The sequence below is a fragment of the Sardina pilchardus genome, chromosome 6, assembly GCF_963854185.1.
Source record: "Sardina pilchardus chromosome 6, fSarPil1.1, whole genome shotgun sequence".
NCBI classification, from domain to species: Eukaryota; Metazoa; Chordata; class Actinopteri; order Clupeiformes; family Clupeidae; genus Sardina; species Sardina pilchardus.
The window spans coordinates 25510652-25535651 of record NC_084999.1 but is presented as its reverse complement, the minus strand read 5'-3'; the positions used below and the strand labels follow the sequence as shown (position 1 = coordinate 25535651).

Here is a 25000-nt window from a genome sequence, read left to right as displayed (position 1 = left end):
CACCCACCGCTCCCTCCATCCTCCTCTATCCTCCACCCACCGCTCCCTCCATCCTCCTCTATCCTCCACCCACCGCTCCCTCCTTCCTCCTCTATCCTCCACCCACCGCTCCCTCCATCCTCCAAGCACCACTCCCTCCACCCACTGCTCCCTCCATCCTCCACCCACCACTCCCTCCACCCACCGCTCCCTCCATCCTCCTCTATCCTCCACCCACCGCTCCCTCCATGCTCCACCCACCACTCTCTCCATCCTCCTCTATCCTCCACCCACTGCTCTCTCCATGCTCCACCCACCGCTCCCTCCATGCTCCACCCACCACTCCCTCCATCCTCCACCCACCGCTCTCTCCATCCTCCTCTATCCTCCACCCACCGCTCCCTCCATGCTCCACCCACCACTCCCTCCATCCTCCACCCACCGCTCTCTCCATCCTCCTCTATCCTCCACCCACCGCTCTCTCCATGCTCCACCCACCACTCTCTCCATGCTCCATGCACAGCTCACACTACTGTGCAGCCCGGTCCAGTCTAGTGGGCAGGTTAGAAATTAGTGCACATGCTGACCGCCTGGACCTCACCACCGAGTACTGCCCAGAGAGTAAAGGGCCTGTAGTGTAGTCTACGTATTACGCAAGACTACAGTATAACCACTTAAAAAACATGACCATCTCAGTATACCCACAAGGATACATATTAACATTTGGGGTTGATGACCGTATACCCACCACAGCTAACTACACTACTCCACTGTAAAGGGCCATTCCACAACAAGAACGATAACCATGCAAAGCAAAGTTCTTGTTAATATGAACGACGACGTTCACACATAAATTATAACGATAACGACATGAAGAACGATACCGTTGGCTCACTTTCAGAACGATTTTGAGAACAATAAAAACATCACTAACAGAATCCACCTGACAGAAGGCTAGTGGAGGCCAAGGATGCCTCCAGTCCCCAGGTTGAGTACGCTTAGCGTTTAGACACGGCCCTCCACACTCAGGCCCCACAGCAAACAGCAAACAGCAGCCGGCCGTGGAGGAATGCAGCCTTCATGGAGTCCACATGGCCCCAAGCTCCTCCATGACAGGCAGGTGTTTTTCCAACACCTGAAGACAGTTAAAACACACACACACACACACACACACAGACACACACACACACACACACGTCTGGTGTGCAGTCCTTCAGTCTGGCTGGACTGCACCTAGCCAATGTCCACACCGTTGTTGTGTTTAGTGCCACGGGGCTCTGAAGTGTGTTTTCTAAAGGAGGCCATTAGTTATTTCGGCGTGGTCATTCGGGGATATCTGCCAAGCGACGTCCGTCACAGAGGACTGAAGCATGCTGTCCACGGCACACACTGCGGTCAGTATTAGTATGCGAATGTACACTAGGAAAGTTCCCACCGCCTCTGTCTGGACTGGTCTGTTACAGTGGCCTTTCTTTCATGGACGAACACACACACACACACACACACACACACACACACACACACACACACACACACACACACACACACACACACACACACACACACACACACACACACACACACACACACACACACACACACACACACACACACACACACAACACACACACACACGTCTGGTCTGCTACAGTGGCCTTTCTTTCTCTGACGCGCTGACTGACCGGAGCGGACTTCTTTTCAAACACCCAGAACCCCCCTCTCAACCTCACCGCCTCCTTTCACCCGCCGTTTAGCGTCGCAAATCCCTCCCTCTCTCTCTCTCTCTCTCTCTCTCTCTCTCTCTCTCTCTCTCTCTCTCTCTCTTACTCTCACTCTCTCTCCAATCCCTCACCCCTCCCCGACTCCACTCCTCTCTCTTTCACCCTGTCATCCTGTCTTCTCATCTGCTCTTTCTCTTCTCCTCTCTTCTCTCTCCCCTCCCTTTTTCATCCTGTCTTCTCTTCTGCTCTCTATCCTCTCTCCCCTCTCTTTCACCCTGTCTTCTCTTCTGCTCTCTCTCCACTCTTCTTTCCCATTCATCCTCTCTTCCCGTCTCTCTCTCCTCTCTTTCATCCTGTCTTCTCTTCTCTTCTCTCTATATCAACCTGTTTTCTCCTCTGCTCTCTCTCCTCTCTATTCTCTTTTGCTCTCCCTCTCTCTCCACTCTGTCTTTTTTTCCTTCCACCCCTTTCTCTTTATCTCTCTCTCTCTCTGTCTCTCCATCAAAAGCCATCTTCTCTCTCTCTCTTCTCCACTCCCTTCTCTCTCTCTGTCTGTCCGTCACATGCCTTTGTCATGGTCCACATTGTGGCGCTGGCCGTTTGTGGGAGGCGTATGGCACCTCCAGGCTTTTCTCCTCTCCCTCTCCCTCTCCCTCTCTGCTCCTCTGTTCTGGGCTTTTCTTTGGGCTGCGAGGGATCTCGGCCGCCCCGCGCCACACAAAGGAGGCCCGCTGGGAGTTTCCTGTCAAAAGAAAAGGGGAGCCGCTCTCCGCTGGCTCTCTCCATGTGCCCCCTCTCTCTCTCTCTCCCTCTCTCTCTTTCTCTCTCTCCCTTTCTCAATCCCTCTCTCTCTCTCCGCTTATGAATTATCCAACAGCGGAAAGGCTCAGCGCTGGACTCCCCCTCTCCCCTCACCCAAGGGGGGGATCTGACTGAGAAATCTGTCTGAGGAATCAAAGGCACAGTTGAAACGAACTGGGCAAATAAATAAACAAACAAACAAATACCTAACACTTCAGCATACAAACACAGATTCGAAAATGCATACAATCATGGGAGGCCGGCTAAGGCAATTAAGGTTTATTGCGTTAAATGTATTCCCCATTTTCCATCGTCCATAGTAATTTGTGCTTGGTAGCGTGCTTTCTCTCTCTCTTTCTGGTGCTTTCTCTCTCTCTCTCTCTGTCTCTCTCCTCGTGGATTAGAATTCTATCTGTTGGGTTTAGAGGGTTCTTCACAAAGAGAGTGATTTCAATATGAATGCCACGGCTGGGAAGACATGGATGATAGTGGGCCAACTATCCTCATCGACGACATGACATCAGGAACTACACACACACACGCACGCACGCACGCACGCAAGCACACACGCACGCACGCACTCACTGTAGAGTGAAAGTTCTCTGAACAACTTCAATTCAGCTGTCAGAACAGTAGTGCCACCAACTACTACACAAGAGAGAGAGAGAGAGAGGGAGAGAGAGAAAAAAAGAGAGCAAGAGAGCAAGAGAGCGAAAGAAGGCAGAGAGAGAGAGATGCTGTGGAAGTATGTATGCAGTATGAGTTGTAAGGTAAGTGGTCCCCCTCTCCCGTACTCCTACTCCAACACCATTAGGTCATTTCCCCATTCTCCTTCACACCTTTCATCCTCAATGGGCTCAATCTCAGCAGCCATGCAGCTAACACCACTGCACCACACACCCCACCCCACCCCACCTCTGCTCTTATCAAAGCAGCCCCCCCCGCCTCCTTCAAGCTCTTACACACTCATTTAACTTCTTTCTTTCCCCCCTTTCTGTCTGTCTTTCTTTTCAGCAGATTCTTGCATACTGCCGTAATGACCAATTCCTACTCAGTGACCCTGTCCACTGTTGTCCCCTCTCTGAGTCCTCTCAGTCCAGGCTGAGTGGTTGGAGAGCGCGCTGAGGCCTGTGGAGTGTGTGTGTGTGTGTGTGTCTGCTAAGTGGTTGGAGAGAGTGCAGAGGTCTATGGAGCACCCTGCTGTTCAAATAACCCGCGTCGTCACAAATCTCCAAATCTCCCTGTGCACCTGCCTGTAATTTGCCTCTAATCCTCCCTTCAGAAATGCCCCCACCCCCGCCAACCCATCGCACGCACACATGCACACACACACACACACACACACACACATATACACACACGCACACACACTCTACTACGGCCATAACAACAGGGCTCGTCGTCGCACCCAACTCTTCCTAATGAAATGCAAATACAAGACCTTCTTCATCCTTGATAAATACGACCCCTCTATTCAGCAGAGGGTCAACCTACACACACACACACACACACACACACACATGCACGCAAAATCTCATTGCCAAGACGTATCAAAGGCTCTTCCTTCTTCTCAAGTCTACTTGTGCATTCTTTTACGTGATGGCTAATTTGCACATGCAAATGTGTGCTGGAGTGGAATGCACTAATAATGGGATGGGCTGCCGACGGCCGACTGGCCGAATCCCACTCTGGATTACAACGGAGACACCGAGCGACTGATTCGTGAGGTATGACACCAGCCACGCTGTACTGGAGCTAAATCAGCTAAACACAGCCATGGATGAGGAGTGTGTGAGAGAAAAGATTAAAAGAAGACAGTTGAGTGTGCATGCATATGTGTGCGTGCATCTGCATTTGTTTCTATGTACGTGTAAGAGTGAGAGCTTTGTGTGTGTGAGAGAGTGTGTGTGTGTGTGTGTGTGTGTGTGTGGGTGTGTGTGTGTATTGCTATTGAACAAATATACTCTATACATGACTGTATAATAACATGCATATACGTGTGTGTGTGTGTGTGTGTTTGTGCTTGGCAGGTCTGTGGTTGGCACAGCAGCAGTTGGCACGGTGACCTACCTCCGTGGGGCGGGGGTGGGGAGGGGTGGTTGAGGCGGGCGGGCGGTCAGTGCTTGGCGCCCGAGGAGGCTTTGCTCTGGCTGGAGGTCCTCGCGCACACCTGGATGCTGTCGCCCGCCTCCAGCTGCAGCTTCACCGTTGCCACGGTGCAGATGGAACACACTGCGGGGGACACAAGCACCAGACATGCATGTGTGGGGCGGACAAGATAACACATCAAGACAATACACACACGGACAGAGCACAGAGAGAGAGATACAGAGAGAGAGAGAGAAAGAGAGGAAGACAGAGAGAAAAAGAGCTACAGAGAGATATAGTGAGAGCTACAAAGAGACAGAGAGAGCAAAAGAGAAGGATAGAAGGATATTCAGAGAGAGAGAAGCATTTGGTTTCAAGCTGGCGTAACAGATAATGAAAGAAATCCATATAGTTGGACTATGAATTTTGCAGTATGTATGACTTTAAGCACATCCAATGTATGTGTTTTTGTGCCTGCAGCAAGTCGAAATATGTGAATGTGTGTTTTATACTGTACGCTCTTCCAAAATATGGATCTAGAACTCAAGAAACTAACATCAAGCTTCAACAGGGAGAGGGCTGATACTTCACCATGGGGAGACATATATCAGATTTAGACAAACACAACCACACCTGCCAGGCACACTTGGGGATACACACATACACACATACACACACACACACACACACAGACACGCACATACCCACACCCACACACACGCACACAAACAGAAATACTGCCAAGTACATTGGTCATCTTGGCCTCTCTCACAGCCAGAATCCACATTTCATATTCACACACAGTTGATATCAGACTGCATGGAGCCAGAGAGGTCGTCTCAATGTCGCCACCAGGTTGTCACTGTACTCCGAACACACACACACACACACACACACACACACACACACACACACTGACTAACACACCCAATCTTTAGTGAGTGTAAATCCTGTATTGTGGCCGTAAGTCTGCTATTGTTTCACTAAACCCTGAATAAAACGGGCTGATTATGCTCATCCCTTTCTTTCCTGCCTTCCCCACTAATCACGCCCCCGCCCTGCCAGCAGGGTACCCTGGCACCTGGGATGGCAGACATGTGTGCTCATGTATGTACGTGTGTGTGTGTGTGTGTGTGTGTGTGTGTGTGTGTGTGTGTGTGTGTGTGTGTGTGTGTGTGTGTGTGTGTGTGGTAGGAATGTAAATTTGTACAGTATTAGAGGTTCCATGTTTGCGATCTGGAAGGGGCTTTTGAATTGTAGTGTGGAAGTGCGTACGTGTGAGTGTGTGTGTGTGTGCGTGTGTGTGTGTGTGTGTGTGTGTGTGTGTGCATGTGTGTGTGTGTGGTAGGAATGTACATTTGTACAGTATTAGAGGTTCCATGTTTGCGATCTGGAAGGGGCTTTTGAATTGTAGTGTGGAAGTGCGTGTGTGTGTGTGTGCGTGTGTGTGTGGTAGGAATGTAAATTTGTACAGTATTAGAGGTTCCATGTTTGCGATCTGGAAGTTTATAAGGGGCTTTTGAATTGTAGTGTGGAAGTGTGTGTGTGTGTGTGTGTGTGTGTGTGTGTGTGTGTGTGTGTGTGTGTGACAGAGAGAGAGAAAGAAAGAGAGATGGAAAAGGAATCATGATATATTATATCATTATTATGATATATTACAGACGTATGATACAGATATGTATTTGAGACACCCTGTGTGTGTGTATATGTGTGTGTGTGTGTATATATGTGTGTGTGTGAGTGTGTGTGTGTGTGTGTGTGTGTGTGTGTGTGTGTGTGTGTGTGTATATATGTGTGTGTGTGTGTGTGTGTGTGTGTGTGTGTGTGTCTGTGTCACATGATGGCCGTCACGCTGTGACTTGATGAGGCTTGTCAGCCTTGTTTCATTACTATCCCGAGCGCAGGGCACTCCTGATGAGATAGACGCAACACAGAGGCTATGAATAAGTCACCATTGACTGACCTCAATTATGCGCCATCTCCATCGCCAGAGACCAGCGCCTCCCCAGCACTCAATACAGAACAATGCAGCCCTGGTACTCTGCACAGGAGCGCTTAGGGCCCAATGACTGCTTGAGGTGAAACCGACTCAAGTGGGACACATGCAGGAAAACTCACAGATACACACGCACACATGTACACAAGAACGCATGCATACACAGACAGACAGACAGACAGACACACATACACACACACATGATGATAACCATAATAGTCTTTAGCATACACATGGACTACCACACACATACAAACACAGATTTACACATACACATGCACACACATAGTGATGAAAACACACTTGTCCATAGGACAGACTACCACACACATACACACACACACACACACACACACACACACAAAGCTCTCCCCACAGTATAGTCCCGCCCCCTGTTTCAGCTAGTGCAAACAACCTGCAGTGCGCTGATAAAGGGATTAATAACGCCAATAAAAAAAGAAAAAAAAAAAAATCTTAATCTGCAAAATTAAAAATGTTAATTCTGCTACGAAAATGACTTGCCAGTGCTTGTTTTCTTACAGTGCTTCTCCACGCAGGTCGACTGGGCCTGGCAACACTGCAGCTCACATTATTCACACAGCGGATATCTGGCTCGGGCTAAACTTGCTTTTGTTGCTATCGGGACTGACAATGGACGTGAGCCTGGCATGATAAGCCTGTTACGTCATCCAATCTCTCCATAATATAAGATGGCATTGGAGAATGTAAGTGATATAATGAGAGGACACCCCAATCCTCAAATAGGCTTATATACAGTATACTGTATGAACAACTCAATAGGACAAACAGCTCAATCTGAAGAACCTCAATTCCTCACCAGAGACACTCACCACTGGCTTCAGTGGAAAAAGAAGTTCAAGTGCACGCAGAGGACTAAAGTCCATTTCACCATCATCTCGGGGTGAATTGTGCAAGTTATTCCTTTTTACTCACACAGACACACACAGACACACAGACACACAGACACACACACACACACACACACACACACGCACACACACACACACACACACACACACACACACACACACACTGTCAAGTTATCGGGGGTTTATACTGCACTTCTGCCCAAACTCGAAAAAGGCCTTGGCCATCAACAGGGCTACACTTGAATGGAAGCAACTCAAACCGTTTCTTCATAAACCTTCCTTGCTTTATTCACAACATTTAGGTTAGTCTGTCAGGTTAGTTAGCTTGGTTAGGTTGAAAACCTTCACAAGAAAAAGACAAAACAAATACAAAATACAGCAATTACTAAACTGCTTACAAATGACTCATTTTCCTCCTTAATCTTTACATGAATTTCACTAAACAACATTGCTACATGCTATACATGAATTACACATTAGCTAGTATCAACACAAATCAATTAGACATTGCCTATATTAGCTTTAGCATCTTCAGAAATCGTTTTTAGCATTAAACAAGAAGAAACATTCACCAGTAGCATCCCTGGAAATGGCCAGCAAATACAGTCCTTCCCCACTCCAGCACTTGCCTTGAGCAGCAGTTCTCCACATGTGCTTCAGAAGGCTCCTCACTCACTACATGTGCTTCTCACTGCAGCTCACTCCATGACTCTGCAGTTCCTGGTTAACATGAGAACTGTAAAGCCCCCACTTCCTCAAGTCTCCTTAAAGTGAAAGTCTCTGTTTTTCTACTCATTTGCAATGTAACAGCACACCTCCCACTTGAGCTCCTGGTCGCAGAACCCAAGGAGGTCACATCATGTTTCTTTGGAGCATGCCGGATCTTCTTTTCGTTGCTCCTCCACTGGTATCAACACAACAAGACGCCTGACGTCCCTGTGCAGGATTGTAGCAGGGATCTTGTTGGGCAGCTTCTTCGTCGCTGGTGTACTCCTACTGCGTTCTTCATGGAACGGCCTCTTGATCATGACAGGATAGCTGGGAAACGTCCTGACTCTGACGTCTCTGACAACTCCCTTCTCATCAGGACATGCACTGATCACTCTACCTAATTTGAACTGACCTCTTAGGGCGTTCTGGTCCGCAAGCCAAACAATATCTCCCACTGCAACATTCCTCTCCTTCGTGTGCCATTTGCTTCTAACAAAGAGGTTTGGGCCTGCTAATTGACACCACTTCTTCCAGAACTTATTGACCTCAGCCTGGATCACTCTCAGCCTTTTGTAAGGGTACCCTTCAAACTGGAAGTCTCCTGGGTCTCCTCTCAAGCTCGCCCGCCCCAACAGGAGAGAGTTTGGAGTGATATACTCCACACAATCCTCTTGGCTTTGTGCTCTTGCATCTACAGGCCTCTCATTGGCCAGATTGGCTGCCATATACACAAACGTCTGGAATTCTCCCCATGTGAAGACTCCATTGCCACCTACATTTTGGAGAGCTCTCTTCACAGTTCTCACTGCTGCCTCAGCTGCTCCATTTCTATGTGGCGAGTCCGCAGGATGGATCTTCCAGGACCACTTAGTGCCATGCTTGGCCGCCTTTTCCTCCACTCCTGATCTTTCCAGGTGCTCCAGGAACTGATACAGATCTTCAAGGGCAGGTTTGGCCCCGACAAAGTTAGTGCCTGGGTCAGACCATACCTTGCTGGGGTGTCCCCTCAGTGACGTAAACCTCTGATAGGCCAGCAGAAATCCTTCTGCAGACATATCACTGACAATATCAGCATGAATGGCTCTGGATGCCATGCAGCTGAACACGATACCCCACACCTTCAGCTTCACTCTCTTCTTCACCTCATCTTTTACTTCATATGGCCCAAACAGGTCAACGGCAGTGAACTGAAAAGAAGCTGCTGGCGTGGTCCGCTCAGGTGGTAAGTCACTCATTATTTGTTGACATCTCTTTCCTCTCATTTTTCTGCAGATGATACAACTATCCACTACTTTTTTGGCTATCCGTCTTCCCTTAACCACCCAGGCTTTTCTCCTCATCCTCAACAGTGTTCCTGCTATACCCTCATGATTGACATTGTGTGCTTCTTGTGCAAGCAGTGTAGAAATCCACGCATCTTGAGGGAGAATGGGCACTAAAGACTTGTCCTCTGTGAAGGCCTGGATTCTGCCGCCGCAGAGAAGAAGTCCATTTTCGTGCTTAACTGCCACTAGCCTGTTGAGAGTAGTGTCGGGAAATGTTATGCCTTCTTGAGCTGCCAAAGAGAGAGTTCTGAAGGCATACTCACAGTTTTCAACATTGAGAGCAAGAACTTTAGATTCTCCTTTAGAGAGTGATGCCTCCCACTTTGATTTCTCTTGGGTGTGATATTTCAGGTGTAGCCAGCTGTCAGCAACCTGTCTCACCCAAGCAACGACATTCACCAGCCTGGACAAGCAGCTAAATCTTTTCACATCCAGAAGACTCTTAACTGCTGAACTGGAAAGTGTTTTCCTCATTGCAACTTCACCCTGTTTCATTCCCGGATCAACTTCCGATGCATCGGGGCAGACAGTCAGGTGAGTTGGTTCAGCACCATTCCTTTCAACAGAATCGTCAGCTTTGTTGTGCTCCTGAGAGCGACATCTCTTCATTTGACCTCTTGTCACTACTGCTGAAAAGGCCTTTCTCTGTAGCTTAATAATGCTGTCCCTCGCATCAGCTACGACTTCCCCAGCAGACTTTATTGGCCATTCTTCTAATGGCTTCTTCAAAAACTCCGGTCCACTTTGCCACGTCTCTTGCAGATCCTTCAGAGCAGCCCCTCTTGTAATGATGTCTGCTATATTGAGGCTCCCTGGGACCCACCACCAGTCTTCAACTGACACAGACCTTTGGATCTCTCCTATCCTATTGGCAAAGAATGTTTGGTAGCCATAGCTGTCTCGCTGAATGGCTCCCAAAACTGTTTGGCTGTCGACTAGATGAAACCAGCGCTCTATCTCCATCCGTCCATGCCTCTCCATATACTTCCTCAGTCTGGCTGCAAACACAGCACCGCAGACCTCAGCTTTAACAGCATCCCCTTTCTGGTCCAGTGGCGTCAGCTTGGCCTTAGACTCCACCAACCTGATGTCTATACCTTCGTCTGTTTCCCATCTCAGGTACAGAAATGCTCCGTAGGACTTGTCACTACCATCTGAGAAGGTGATAGCCCAGGGTTTTCCCTTCCATCCTAGTGGTGTAAGGCTTCTCTGAAACTTTACTTGTCCCAGCTGTGCATACTCTTCAAACAGCCTGATGGCCTCCTCCCTGAGGCCCTCAGAAAGTGGCTTGTCCCAGGTGTGTTGGGCCAGATTTCCACTCCCTGTTTCCTGGAATGCTTTCCTTACGAGGATGGCACCTCTCTGCTTTAGTGGTGTAACGAGTCCAATTGGGTCATAGAGCCCAGCAACTTGACTCAGTAGTAGTCTTCTAGTGAGGGGATCAGGTGTTCTTGATCTCACCTCCTCCATCAACAGGTCATGGCCCGTTCTCATTTTCCCTCTCCTTCTGGAGAAGTTGATTGATGCCATCATGTACAGTTTGTCCTCCTCTGCTAGATACCCAATGCCTAATGCCTTGTTATCCTCTTGTTTCATTTGATTAGGCAGGACAAGCGTCTTGTGCATCTCAGAAAGTGTCCTCTTTGTGAGGTCTGTTGCCTCACCTCCCTGCCTCCCACTTTGCGCAGACAGGACCCATGGCTTCAGAGAAAATCCACCTGCTTGCAGAATCTCCTCAATCTCCTTGGTCACTTCACTAAGTCTGTCTGCATCATTGTGGGATGTGAGGACATCATCCACATAGCTGTCTTCCTCCAGCACCCTTCGCGCCTCGTCCAGGTGAGAAAACTTGGTCAGCCTTGCAGTTTCTCGCATAGCTAGCTGCGCTATGCATCCAGCAGGCCTGTCCCCTATATTCACCCTTGTGATGACGTACTCCCCTATCTCTTCGTCCTGGTGGTCCCTCCAAAGGAATCTGTGCAGATGCATCTCGCGTTCCTCCAGCCACACCGAGTTATACATCTTCCTGATGTCTCCTAAGGCTGCATGCACTCCTTTCCTAAACCTTAGCAGGACGGCTCTGATGGGGTTTAATACATCCGGCCCCTTGAGCAGCAGGTCATTCATGCTCACTCCCTTGAACTTTTGACTGCTGTTCCACACAAGGCGCACTGGAGTAGTGACAGAGTGGGGGTTTGGTGCTACTAGATGACTCACATACCAAACTGGTCCTCTCCAGTCCTCAGTCATCTTCTTTGTGAGTCTCTTTGCAGCTCCGCGCTCAAGCATTTCGTGGACTTGAGTAGTGTAAGCAGCAAGCCACTCTGGTTCCTGCCTGAGCCTTCTCTCAGTTCTTATGAAGGTGGACTCAACTCCACTTCGGTTATTGGGAAGGCAAGCAGGATCCATTATCCAAGGATACTTTGCATCCCAGTGTGGATACTTGCTGTGTTCATCCTCTATGACGTACGCAAGACCATCTTTTATGATTTCAAGTTCCCTTTCTTCTGCTAAGGTCATCTCCTTTCCTCCAGGCTGACAATTCCCACAGCGACATCCACCACATTTGGGCTCGCAGGCTGCACCGATGCTGTCCCATCGCCACCACTCAAGGAAGTCACGGTGAGCTGCAGCTGTATGTCTTGCTTCAATGATGATGTCTTGACTGTGAAGTGTCTTCATCGTGAAGGGGATCTCCTCAGGAATCTCTTCATATTTGATGGCAGCTGTTCTCATAGAACGAGCAAAGTGCGTCGTCGACTCATGCGCTTCCATGTTTACTTGCTCAAACAGATCAGGGTGCGCGCCACCTACTGTCTTTCCGAGAGGACTCTCCCACAAGACAAGATCTCCCACAACTTTCACCCTTTGTGGGGCAAGTCTCCCTTCTCTGTGACTTATGAGCAAGTCAATCTCCTCAGGTCTCCTCAACTCTTCAAGTTCAACTTCAGGGAAGAATCTCCTAAGCTCTTCAGGCCTAACAACCTGGTGAACTTTGGCGATCTCTTTCAGCCCATAACAGATTAGTTCATGGGCCCTCTCAGTTCCCTTGGAGGTCTTGATTCGAACCCTGAGGAGGTATCTTCTTGTGGCTACTTTGGTAGCCATTCCACCAACTCCGTGCACAACAAGTGTGATCTTCTCACTTCTAAGATTCAACCTGTTGGCTGCTTTATGAGTTATATAATTAGTGTCCGAAGCCAGATCCACGAGGGCTCCGATCTTTTGACCTGCATTGGCGGTCACTTCCATCAACATCATAATGACAGGCAGCTCTCTCAATCCACTTTCTTTGAGAAGGCTTGTCTGGCATTTGGTAGAACAGGTGACCCTCGATGAATTATTGGTGAAGGCCTTCCTGCATCTCTCAGCTAACTCTGGGGAAAGTTCTTCCAAGAACTTCTTCTGTTCCTCAGTTAAGCTCTTTTTGTCTCTGTCATCTGTCTGAGGTCTCTCAGACTCACGCCTCTTTTTGTTTCCTCTTGGACAGAGAAAGAAGTGATGATCTGAGGAGCCTCTCTTATTGCAGTCTGCATGTCAGACTTATGACATCCCAAGCACTCCCTGCAGGCACCAATCTTTTTCACAGCATCTTCCTTTTCAGATAGCTTCAGACTCTTGAACTTTTTGCAGAAGAAAATCCTGTCCTTATGTTTCTCATCTCCACAGATAATACACCCCTCTCCAGAATCATCTTTCTTTGTGGCTTTAGTTGAGGCATATTTCTTGTTGAACTTTCTTTCTGCTTTGTCTGGCTTCTCTGGCTTGTCTGTGATTCTTAGGTGATCTAGCCTCTCGAAGATCTCCTCTTGCTTCTTCAGAAAATCCAGAAGCTTGTCAAAGTGGTTGTCTTGAGTGACACCGCTGCTAGGATCCACCATGTACATCAGCCAATCCTTTTTCACAAACTCAGGAAGCTTGCTCTCTAAAGACTTCACCACCAGTGGGTTTTTGATGGCACCAGTACTTCCTAGATCTGTGAGATCAGCAAGCGCTTTCTCTATTGTCTGTATAAGGTCTACTACCTTTCTCGGCTGATTTCCTTTAACAGGTGGAATCTTCTCAAGCTCCTCAACAATTTCTAAAGCAATGGCATATTTGTTACCATATCTATTTGCTAGCACTCTGAAAATATCATCTGCTGTGCTATAGGTTGACAGACGGAGATCTTTAACTCATTGGCTGCCAGCGATTTTCAGTGCAGAGCGCTCCATACTGCCAGACGTTTTACAGCATTTTGACTGTTTTTCCAAGATCCACCGAACGGTGAGCTTTATGACTATGTAAACACCGAAGGTACCAAATGAAAGAGTAGACTCTCTTCTTTCACCAGGAAAAAACGGCTTGTTTCTATCGTTTTCCGTTCTTTAGTAATCGTCAGTAGAACATGGGTTAGTTTTGCTAAAAACACCTGTTTTTGACCAAAACATGGAGAAAACGATCTTTTTGTGAAAATCAACTTTTTAATGTTAGCGTTTCAGTAGTATGTCAACCACGATTGCACTGCTATCTCGTCAGTCTCGTCAAGGTTGCTAGGGACTCTGATGGTCGCTAAAGACTCTGAACAGGATGCTAGACTTAGCAAGCTAGCACTAGCAAGGTTGTTGTTAGTCTATATAGCAATATCCAATGTAAATGGATCATACCGTTTACGTGTTTTCCATCCTTGATGTAAGAAGTAAGCATATTTATTCCCTGCATCGCGTGCAAACTAGATCCACTGTGGTCGATCTTCAGTGTTTTTGCTAGTTGTCTCTGCATGACTTGTGCACTCTAGGCAGATACTAATGATCCAAATGGCACTGTTGCCATCTAGAGGTTCGGATCGCTAGTGCAGTCTGTTTACAAGCCTGAAACTCTGCCAGATCGTTCCCAAGCCCACCCAGGAGCCCTCCCCATTGAAAACGGCAATTGACGTCTATAGACGTCAATGGCAGTCAACGTATGTGTCTAAATTGACGTTTAAAGACGTCAATGGCAGTTAATGAGTTAACAATCTTTTCTTCCACACTATCAATAAGCTGAATCTTTTTCACCTCTGGTGAACCGGTTGGCTCTCCCTGCTTCTGAAGGCTTTCCCAATCTGTCCTCCAGCGGTGGAAGTCTCTTCTATAGCCGCTAAACGTGGGTAGTTTTGTTGGCTTTATTTTCACAACTGGGATTCTTGGTCCAGCTGGTTCCTGATTCACACCTGTACCTTGCTTCTCCACAGCGATCCTTCGTGCTCTGGCAAACTCAGCTTTTCTCATGTCAAGCTCATTGTAAGCCACTCTCAGGTCTTTGTTCCGCTTCCGAAAGTCCCTGTCCTCTTCTACAGGCATCCATGACTCCCAGGCTGCGAATGCAACAGATGTTTCTTTGATCATCTTTTCCAATACAGTAAGGTGAACTTCATATCCTTCACAGTTACTGCTTTCCACAGGTATTCCATATGCATTCCTACAGGCTTTTTCAGCTTCGCCAAAAGCAGCCTCTAGCGTTTCTGATCCATATCTGCTCCAGAGGTTGGCTTGAACAATCTGCTTTACATCATTGAACTTTTGCTCACATTCACTGGCAGATTTCTTTAGGCTTGCATCCTGCTCTGGACTAAGCTGTTCATCATCACCATCATCCTTGCTTGCAAGCTCTGCTTCTAACCCAGTCCTGTAATCGTCATTGGCCTCAATGACTTTCCTTGAATCGATAGAGAGCTTCATAAATTCTTGTCTCAGTTCTGACTCAGTTAATTCACCTGCTTTACGACTGAGGTAATTAGCTTGCTTCGTGAAGGAGATCTTTGCGACTGTTCTGTCTTTCTTCAGCTGATCCACTGTTTTTCCGAGAGCTTCGACTGCCATCTTGATTTCTGCACCACGGCGTTGCTTTTCTGTGCCGGTGGTTTTCAACTGTCAAGTTATCGGGGGTTTATACTGCACTTCTGCCCAAACTCGAAAAAGGCCTTGGCCATCAACAGGGCTACACTTGAATGGAAGCAACTCAAACCGTTTCTTCATAAACCTTCCTTGCTTTATTCACAACATTTAGGTTAGTCTGTCAGGTTAGTTAGCTTGGTTAGGTTGAAAACCTTCACAAGAAAAAGACAAAACAAATACAAAATACAGCAATTACTAAACTGCTTACAAATGACTCATTTTCCTCCTTAATCTTTACATGAATTTCACTAAACAACATTGCTACATGCTATACATGAATTACACATTAGCTAGTATCAATACAAATCAATTAGACATTGCCTATATTAGCTTTAGCATCTTCAGAAATCGTTTTTAGCATTAAACAAGAAGAAACATTCACCAGTAGCATCCCTGGAAATGGCCAGCAAATACAGTCCTTCCCCACTCCAGCACTTGCCTTGAGCAGCAGTTCTCCACATGTGCTTCAGAAGGCTCCTCACTCACTACATGTGCTTCTCACTGCAGCTCACTCCATGACTCTGCAGTTCCTGGTTAACATGAGAACTGTAAAGCCCCCACTTCCTCAAGTCTCCTTAAAGTGAAAGTCTCTGTTTTTCTACTCATTTGCAATGTAACAGCACACACACACACACACACACACACACACACACACACACACACACACACACTTTAAGTGGTTCAATCAATGCATGAAACAAAGAAATGCAATCCATGTTGTGAGGCCTTGGTGCATGCTTGGGTGTGTGTGTCATGCACAGATGTACAGGTCAGATTGTGTGGTCTCTGGAGAGGTGGATGGGAGAAGGGCAGGTCATTTGGCGGTCATTCTTAGTGTGTCAGCTTCAGCTTTACCGGTGATGGGTAGACCAGACAACATGCTAACACAGTTAAATAACTCTCTCTCTCTTTCTTTCTCTTCCTCTAAAACTTTTTACCCTTCTCCTTCTCTAACCCCAATCCTCTCTTTCTCTCTCTCCCTCTAGAACTTTCTACCCTTCACTCTCTCTAATCCCAATTCTCTCTCTCCCTCCAACTCCCCTCTCTCTCTCTCTCTCCCTCTATTCTCCTGACAGTAGTCTTAGCTAGCAGTGTCACCGCTAGTCACAGCTAACTGTAGGGAACAGTGATGACCAGCACAGGCCTGTGAACGCTAGCGGCATGCTCAGCATGACACAGAGACTATGAGCGCCACACAGTGAGTCACACACACACACACACACACACACACACACACACACACACACACACACACACACACACACACACACACAGAACAGAGTACTAAAAAAGAGGGGTTTGGAACGGGACTTAATGGAGATTTTAATGGTAGATGATTACAATAGAGACACAACAGCACCAGTGGAGGACTGACGCAAGACAGACAAAAGAGGGGAAGAGCCAGATTGAGCAGGACCGGAGAGGGTGAACGAGAAGCCAGTAGGGAGGGAGAGGAGAGAGAGAACATAGGGAAAGAGAGAGAGAGAGGAGGGGGAAGAGAATGGAGGGAGAGAGAGAAAGGAGGGGGAAAGGAAGGGAGAGATAGTTCCTTGTTTGGCAATGTTATATACATCATAGTGCTTTGGCAATATTTCACAGCCATGCTTTTGACTTTGAATTTGAATTTGAATTTGAGAGAGAGAACAAGAGCACAGGTGGTGATATTAGTCTCTGGACAAACATTTTCCAAAACTCTTCCAGGAAATATGACTTTTAAGTAGGACTTTCCTGGAATATCCACTACCATGGGAACCCTATTAGTATGGAGAAAGAAGCAAAAATATAGATAAATGAATACATAGAGAGAGAGAGAGAGAGAGAGACAGAGAGAGAGAGAGAGAGAGCGAGAGAGACATAGAGACAGAGAGTGTGAGAAAGAGTGAGTGAGTGAGTGAGAGAGAGCGAGAGATTACATGCTCTATCTGCAGTTAAATGTGGTCTCCTTCTCGGTGAACTCACATGCTTCTAATAAACGGCCTTCATGCACACATCTCCCACAGCCACTCTCCCTCTGTGTGTGTGTGTGTGTGTGTGTGTGTGTGTGTGTGTGTGTGTGTGTGTGTGTGTGTGTGTTGTGTGTTTGTGTGTGTGTGTGTGTGTGTGTGTGAAAGACAGAGAGAGAGGAGGTGAGAGGGAGAAAGAGAGATAGAGAGGAGGGGAGGGTGAGAGAACACTATTTTTTTAGATGCTTGACTGCAACAGGACTGAGGGCTGAGGGTCAGTCACATGCTTGACCGATATATGCGTACAGTAGATGGACTTATGGGAGAGTAGTGGGGTAGTAGTAGTGGGTGGTCACTCACTGTCGGTCAGTTCCCAGAGCCGTGGGGGCAGCTGGCTGAAGTACTCGTGGTGGAGGGCAGCCTGCGCTGAGATCCGCTGCTTTGGAGAGCACTGGAGGAACCTGGAGGCCAGCTCTTCAGCGTGGTCTACGTAGCCCAGCCTAAAACACACACACACACACACACACACACACACACACACACACACACACACAGAGAGAGAGAGAGAGAGAGAGAGAGAGAGAAGGAAAGAGGCTTAGGCATGTATGGCAGATTACAGTATACAAGTCTTCTTCTTCAGTCCACACTTGCCTCTGCTGAGAAACAGAGTGATCAACAGTGTCGTCCTGTAATCACAGAGTACATTATAACCCCTAGAAGAGCAGATCATTCATGACAATGAATTCTCACTGTGCAATGTGCATGTAAATTCACTTATCAATGCACACACGCACGCACGCACGCACGCACGCACGCACGCACGCACGCACATAACATCACACTGTTTGTCTCACGTGTGCTCACACACACCGTTCACAAGAGTGACAGCCCTGACAGAAAGAGAAAGAGTTTACCTCTTTTATTTTTTACCACCACTATAAAGCCACAGTCTAACTTTCTCCCACAATTACAGTCCTCAAACACACACAACATTACAGCACACCACAGAGGAGAGAGATACATATGGAAGAGAGAGAGAGAGAGAGAAAGAGAGAGAGAAAGAGAGAGATAGCACATCAGAGGATGAGTGATGAGTGAAGTCAGACAGCTAGAGATGAAGAGAAATACAGAGAAAGAGAGAGAGAGATCATCAGAGGAAGTAGAGATAGCAATCGACTTTCTCTCTCTCTTTCTCTCTCTCTCTCTCTCTCTCTCTCTCTCTCTCTCTCTTCTCCGTGGCAGGGTTCTCTCAGGTCTGCACACTACGGAGACTCTGAACTCCTGAACTGCTGTAGCAACCAGCGCCGGGGGGAGCACAAACATGTAGAGCACGGGAGAGAGAGTGTGAAGAAGAGAGAGACAGAGAGAGAGAGAGAGAGAGAGGGGGGAAAAGTGTAACAGCAACAGCAACAAACTCTGTAATTAGAGCAAGTCAGTGGAAGCATTAAAGAAACATGAGATCCCCCTCTCCTCTCCTCTCTCTCTTCCCTTCCTTCTCTTCTTCCCTCTCCTTTCCACCCCTCCACTCTCCCCTCCCTCTATATCCTTCTCTCCTCTCCTCTCCTTTCCTCTCCTCCCCTCCCTCTCTATCCCTCCTTCTCTCTGTTGCAGGCTCTCGGCCCCTGAGCCCATAGCCCAGCCTGCTGGAGCTGTCTCTGTCTCCAGCTCATCTCTCCCTCCCTCTCTCCCTCTCTCTCTCTCTCTCTCTCTCTCCTCTCGCCGTCCCAGAGGCCTCCACTACTGCGCTGGCTGTTTAATTAGGAGAGAAGGCTCGTACACACACACACACACACATACACACACTCCACACTCCCCCAACCCTTACAACCCATCCCACCAGAGAGTGTGAGTCTTCACAGCCAGTTTGTGATCCGTTGCTCTGAGTAGAGTCAAACACATTCTGAAACCGTTGTTCAGCTCGTCAAGATATACTGGCGCCGAACGCACTGTAGAGTCCAGGGGTTGAGGCATTTTCAACATTAATTTAGTGGAAGTCGATTGGAGCTTTGTACCAAAGCATATGCTACTTCTTTTTTTTTTTTTTTTTTTTATTTATAATTTTTTGGGGCTTTTTATGCCTTTAATTGGACAGGACAGTAGAGAGTATGACAGGAAACGAGCAGGAGAGAGAGTAGGGGTGGGATCCGGAAAGGACCACGGGGCGGGAATCGAACCCGGGTCGCCGGCGTGCGGTGCAGGTGCCCCAGCCAGTCGCGCCACGGCTGGGGCCGCATATGCTACTTCTGATGCTCAAATAGTACTGCTTCAGCCTCCACAGCATTACAAATCCATCACAATCACACCGACTGGCCTGCTTGTCTCGCGTCATCCACAGCGGAAGCCAGCCAATTTTTGTCAAGTAATGTCAAATAACTTCTTGAAAGAGAATATTTTAAGAACGAAGTGATTGCATTGTGCAGCTCGCAATGACGATTCTCTAAAAGTTGCTGGCACGTTGGGCTGTTATTAGCGAGTCTGCGGTCGGGTTCTGAAGTCAGGTCCAGAGTAATGAGTGGTGCTCACAGGAAATGGGCCCACTGATGTTTCAACTGGGTCCTCCATCAGCCCTAATAAGGCAGCCAGAGTTTGTGATTGTTGTGAGGGCTTCTTCTTCTTCTTCCTCTTCTTCTTCTTCTTCTTCTTCTTCCCCAGTGTAGGGATAATGAGCTCTCTGGCGCGCGTTGGCAGAATCGGCCCCCTCCCTCTCTCTCTCCCTCTCTCTCTCTACCTCTTTCTCTCTCTCTTTCTCCTTCTCTCTCTCTCCAGCATTAAACTTTCACTAGCCCTGCGGAGAAAGCGCTACGGATCTCACAGTTCACCGAGAGGTTGGGAGATTGCACTGATGCTGCTGTTGCGGCGGCTGCTGCTAAGCACTAACTCCTCGCCGCCGCTGTCGGCCATTTTGATCTCACTGTCCTCCCCCCACAGCGCTGGGTGAGGACAGGACAGGAGGAAGGGAAAGACAGAAGCGGTTAAAGAAACGGAAAAGGGGGGATAGAGGGAGAGAAAACAGAGTGAGAGTGATGATGGGTATCTCCGCGTGCTGGCAGCTGACGACAGACTGGCGCTGGGAAAAAACGAGCATTCCATCTCCGCTCGCCCATGTCCTGCTCACCCTTTTCATGTTCCTCCATCACGACACGCCACAACCGTGGGACAACACACACACACACACGCACACACACGCACACACACACACACACACACACACACAGACACACACAGACACACACACACACACACACACACACACACACACACACACACACACACACACACACACACACACACACACACAGACACACACAGACACACACAGACACACACACACACACAGAGAGAAAATACACAGCACCTGGTTTCACTGTTCCATAGCGGACCCCTTGTCCAAGCCTTCAAAACATCCTGCCTCTCACTCTACCCTTTACAGGCATTAGCGGGGCCAGTAACCAAGGCTCTCAGCCAAATATTATGGCAGCCATGTCTCTGACGCCATGTCAAAACACCCCCATGCTCTGAGAGCCAGCTTGCACGGGCCCAGGTGATGGCTCTCACTGCCCGGGACACACTGAGTCAGAGGGGGCCCGGCTGCGGTGCGCTGAGCCTGGAGGTGCGGCCCGTCAGGGTCCGATGGGGCCCCGGGGTGGAACCGCTTCGGGGAACCTGTGCTTCTTGGCAACAGCTGGCTGCTGTTTCCAGCATGTTTCTGGAAAATTCAGAGAGCTTGCCATCACTGTGTCAATGAGACTGGGTGGGGGGATATGTGTGCGTGATTGTGTGTGTGTGTGTGTGTGTGTGTGTGTGTGTGTGTGTGTGTGTGTGTGTGTGTGTGTGTGTGTGTGTGTGTGTGTGTGACTGGAATGTAGTCTTTCATCATGTCAGGACGCAGTTGCTTAGAAGTGTTGCGCAATGCAGAACAGAATTAAGGGCTCGAGGGCTGGAGGATATTCGCCTCTGATTTCTATAAAGGTCTTATTTATGGGTCAGACACTGAGCACTCAGCTCCTTAACGTGTTAACGTCTTCTTTATGGGTACTGAACACTCTGCTCCATGTGTGCAGTAAGTGTGTGGAAGGCGGACCATTTCAGTGCCCCTCACACAGACTCGGGGAGTGACTTCCTACAGGGAGAAGAAGACGGGGGATAGAGGACGGAGAGAGAGGGGTAGAAGAGAGAAGAGGAGAGAAGAGAAGAGAAGAGAAGAGAAGAGAGCTGTTTAGACGAGCAGAAGAGAGAAAAAGATGGAGAGAAGGGAAAAAAGAATGATGTGTAAGATGGATTGACAGAGGAGCAGAGGAGGAAGAGGAAGATGTGGATGAAGATGTGGAATAGGAGGAGGAGGAGAAAGGGGCCTGGTGCCTTTCTATCGTCTTCATCTGAAGCTGGCAGAACATCAGAGGGCTGACTGGGCGTGTGTGTGTGTGTGTGTGTGTGTGTGTGTGTTGGCTGGGCGGCAGTAGTTAACATTCCTGCTGCTCACTCTCCTCACATATTTATTTCCTCACTGGCTGGACCACTGCCAGACACCACACACACACAGACACACACACACACACAGACACACAGACACACACACACACACACACACACACAAACATGACTGAACAAAACAGCCTGCTGACCCGGTTCATTGGACTCCAGAACACACTCTCAGAGGCACGCCATCCAGTCCATCATCTCTTCAGCCAGCCTGTCTCTGTGTGTCAGTCAGTCTTCCTGTCACTCAAGCATCTCATCAGTTAGACTGTTCTAGTCTGTCAGTCAGTCTGGGGGCATAGTGCAGCAGCTGTACCCTAGTTCCAACGTCCACATAGGAGTCTAGTACCTCCTGGGACCCTAGTTCCAACGTCCACATAGGAGCCTAGTACCTCCTGGGACCCTGGTTCTAATGTCCACATAGGAGCCTAGTACCTCCTGGGACTCTAGTTCCAACGTCCACATAGGAGTCTGGTACCTCCTGGGACCCTGGTTCTAATGTCCACATAGGAGTCTAGTACCTCCTGGGACCCTGGTTCTAACGTCCACATAGGAGCCTAGTACCCCCTAGGACCCTGGTTCTAACGTCCACATAGGGGATCTAGTACCTACTAGGATCCTGGTTATACTGTAACTGCTAATATGGGTCTAGAACCTACTAGGACCCTGGTTCTGACCTTCACATTAAGGTCTATTAAATAACTTCATTAGAACATTAGAATCTAATAAAGTCATTCAAACAAATGGGTCAGCCTATAAAGATCACTGGACAGTCAAACAGTGTCCTAGTGTTTGTCCTCTTCCCAAACAAGAGGCTGTTTGTCTATTGGTTGGAGAAATACCTCCTCTCTGCGCAATGCGCTATGCAGGGTTTGCACTATGCATGGTTTTTTTTTTAGCTTCATTTACATTAACTGAACAGCTTCGAAGTCATTGGAATGGTTATAAGTCTTCTTTAGCTTCATTTACCTTAAAGACCCCAAATTGCCATGGGTCTACCAGACCCAGCAGGACCCCCTGTGTAACCAAAAAACGAAGACCCTATAAGGGTTAACTGAACAGCTTTGGGGTCTTTGGAATGGTTATATGTCTTTTTTTTGGTTGAACGGTGGCCGCTTCACCTCCACCTAGCGCCTGTGAGCCGAAAAAAAAAACACCCTTGCAATTTTGGGCCGGGGGCTGGTGCACCGACAAAGAGAGAGTCTCGTAACCTAGCGACAATGCTCATGAAAAGGCAGACTGACCGATTGAGGAGTGTTGTAAAAATATACATGCTAAAGCTGTAGGGGAAGCTCTGCAGAGAAACCTGCAAGCGTAAAAACGAGAAAACAGCGAAGAAATCACCAAACTTGCATGGTTTTTCTGTAAAGGCTCATTGCTGGTGTGCACATGTGGAGCTGGACGTGTCTGTGCCCATGTGGAAGGCCTTGACCAGCCCCGTGTAGCTACACCCTCTCTTTGGCTTTGCTGTCTGGTTCTCTGTGAAGTAAACTCATAAAGTACCTGCTCTCACTGTTTCCCATGGAACCGCCAAAGGCCCTGTGTGCATTTGGGTCTTATTGATTTGATTTCACCCATTTAACTATTCCCACGTCAGATGTTCCGATATGATGAAGTACTGTGACGTTGTGTGTGTGTGTGTGTCTGTCTGTCTGTGTGTGTGTGTGTGTGTGTGTGTGTGTGTGTGTGTGTGTGTGTGAGAGAGTGTGTGAGTGTGTGTGTGTGTGTGTGAGTGTGTGCGCGTGTGCGTGTGTGTGTGTGTGTGTGTGTGAGTGTGTGCGTGTGTGCGTGTGTGCGTGTGTGTGTGCCTGCCTGTCCATTTGCCTGTCTTTCTGTCTGTCCTGATGCACGGCTCACTGCCTGACTGTTTCACACCCATCCATCAACTGCTGTCCTGGAGCCCTGTAGGCCTGCAGCCACCATCCATGAATCTCCGCCGTCTTCACGCACACACACACACACACACACACACACACACACACACACACACACACACACACACACACACACACACACACACACACACACACACACACACACACACACACACACACACACAGGCATGTAGGAGCGCAGGCACACACACATAGGCAGATATATATTATGTAAACATTACTGTGGACTATTTCCCCAAGCAGTCCGTTTGTGACACACTATAGAAGAGATGGCATCAGGTGTGTTAATTTGCATAAATAATGTACATGTGATCCAGATCTCTACTGTTGTCATTTTGCAAAACAAATTGTCATATGTGCATTAGACTCATGCAGACAGACTGCAATGAGGATTATAGGATCGTATCACTAGGGCTGAATACATTCCACTTCCATTCAAAAGAAGTCAAAGGGTTCAGAATTTATGGGGAGATATTTTTAAGGCTCAAATTCCAAGGATGGCGATGGTTTGGTCGGCAGCCCTGAGGGTTTATGTGTGTGTGCGTGTGTGTGCGTGTGTGTGTGTGTGTGTGTGTGTGTGTGTGTGTGTGTGTGTGTGTGTGTGTGTGTGTGTGTGTGTGTGTGTCTGTCTGGCAGTGTGTGAGCGTGAGTTTGTGTGTGTGTGTGTGTGTGTGTGTGTGTGTGTCCTTGTAATTGAGCGTGTGCGCTTGTAATTGAGTGTGTGTGTGGGTGTGTGTGTGTGTGTGTGTGTGAGAGAGAGAGAGAGTCCTCGAGCCTTGAGCAAAAAGTGCTAAGCCTTAAAGTGGCCGCAGTATTTTCCTCCAGCACCCTCTTCTTCATCTCTAAGTGCGACTGACTGCTACAGTTACCTCTCAGTTGCCAGAGCCCTTCTCCTCCATCTCCTCCATCACACCACCACTGGATCCACACTCCAGTAACTCATAACCAGCTCATAACACACACACACACACACACACACACACACACACACACACACACACACACACACACACACACACACACACACACACACACACACACACACACACACACACACACACTCACACACACACACACGCACACACACACACACACACACACATTCCATTCTCATCACTCCTTCCTCCCCCTCTTCCAAAACATTGGAGCAGTCCTTGCACATAGTCACACACGCACACTCACACACACACACACACGCTCTAACACACTCGCATATTGTTTGTCTCCACATCTCCTTCGATTTATTTCTGTCTGAAAAGC

At 48.2% G+C, this 25000-nt stretch overlaps 1 protein-coding gene across 2 annotated transcripts in view; it reads right to left on the bottom strand.

The window, feature by feature from the left end:
• The window catches only part of cdk14 (cyclin dependent kinase 14), a 194875-nt gene that overhangs the window by 35322 nt on the left and 134553 nt on the right, over positions 1-25000 (bottom strand). For both annotated transcript variants that reach the window (XM_062539213.1, XM_062539214.1), the window contains 2 exons: positions 17730-17869; positions 4572-4733 (listed from right to left, as the gene is read on the bottom strand). In XM_062539213.1, coding sequence (XP_062395197.1) covers positions 4618-4733; positions 17730-17869 — 256 coding nt within the window. In that variant the 3' untranslated portion in view covers positions 4572-4617. The remainder of the gene's footprint in view (positions 1-4571; positions 4734-17729; positions 17870-25000) is intronic.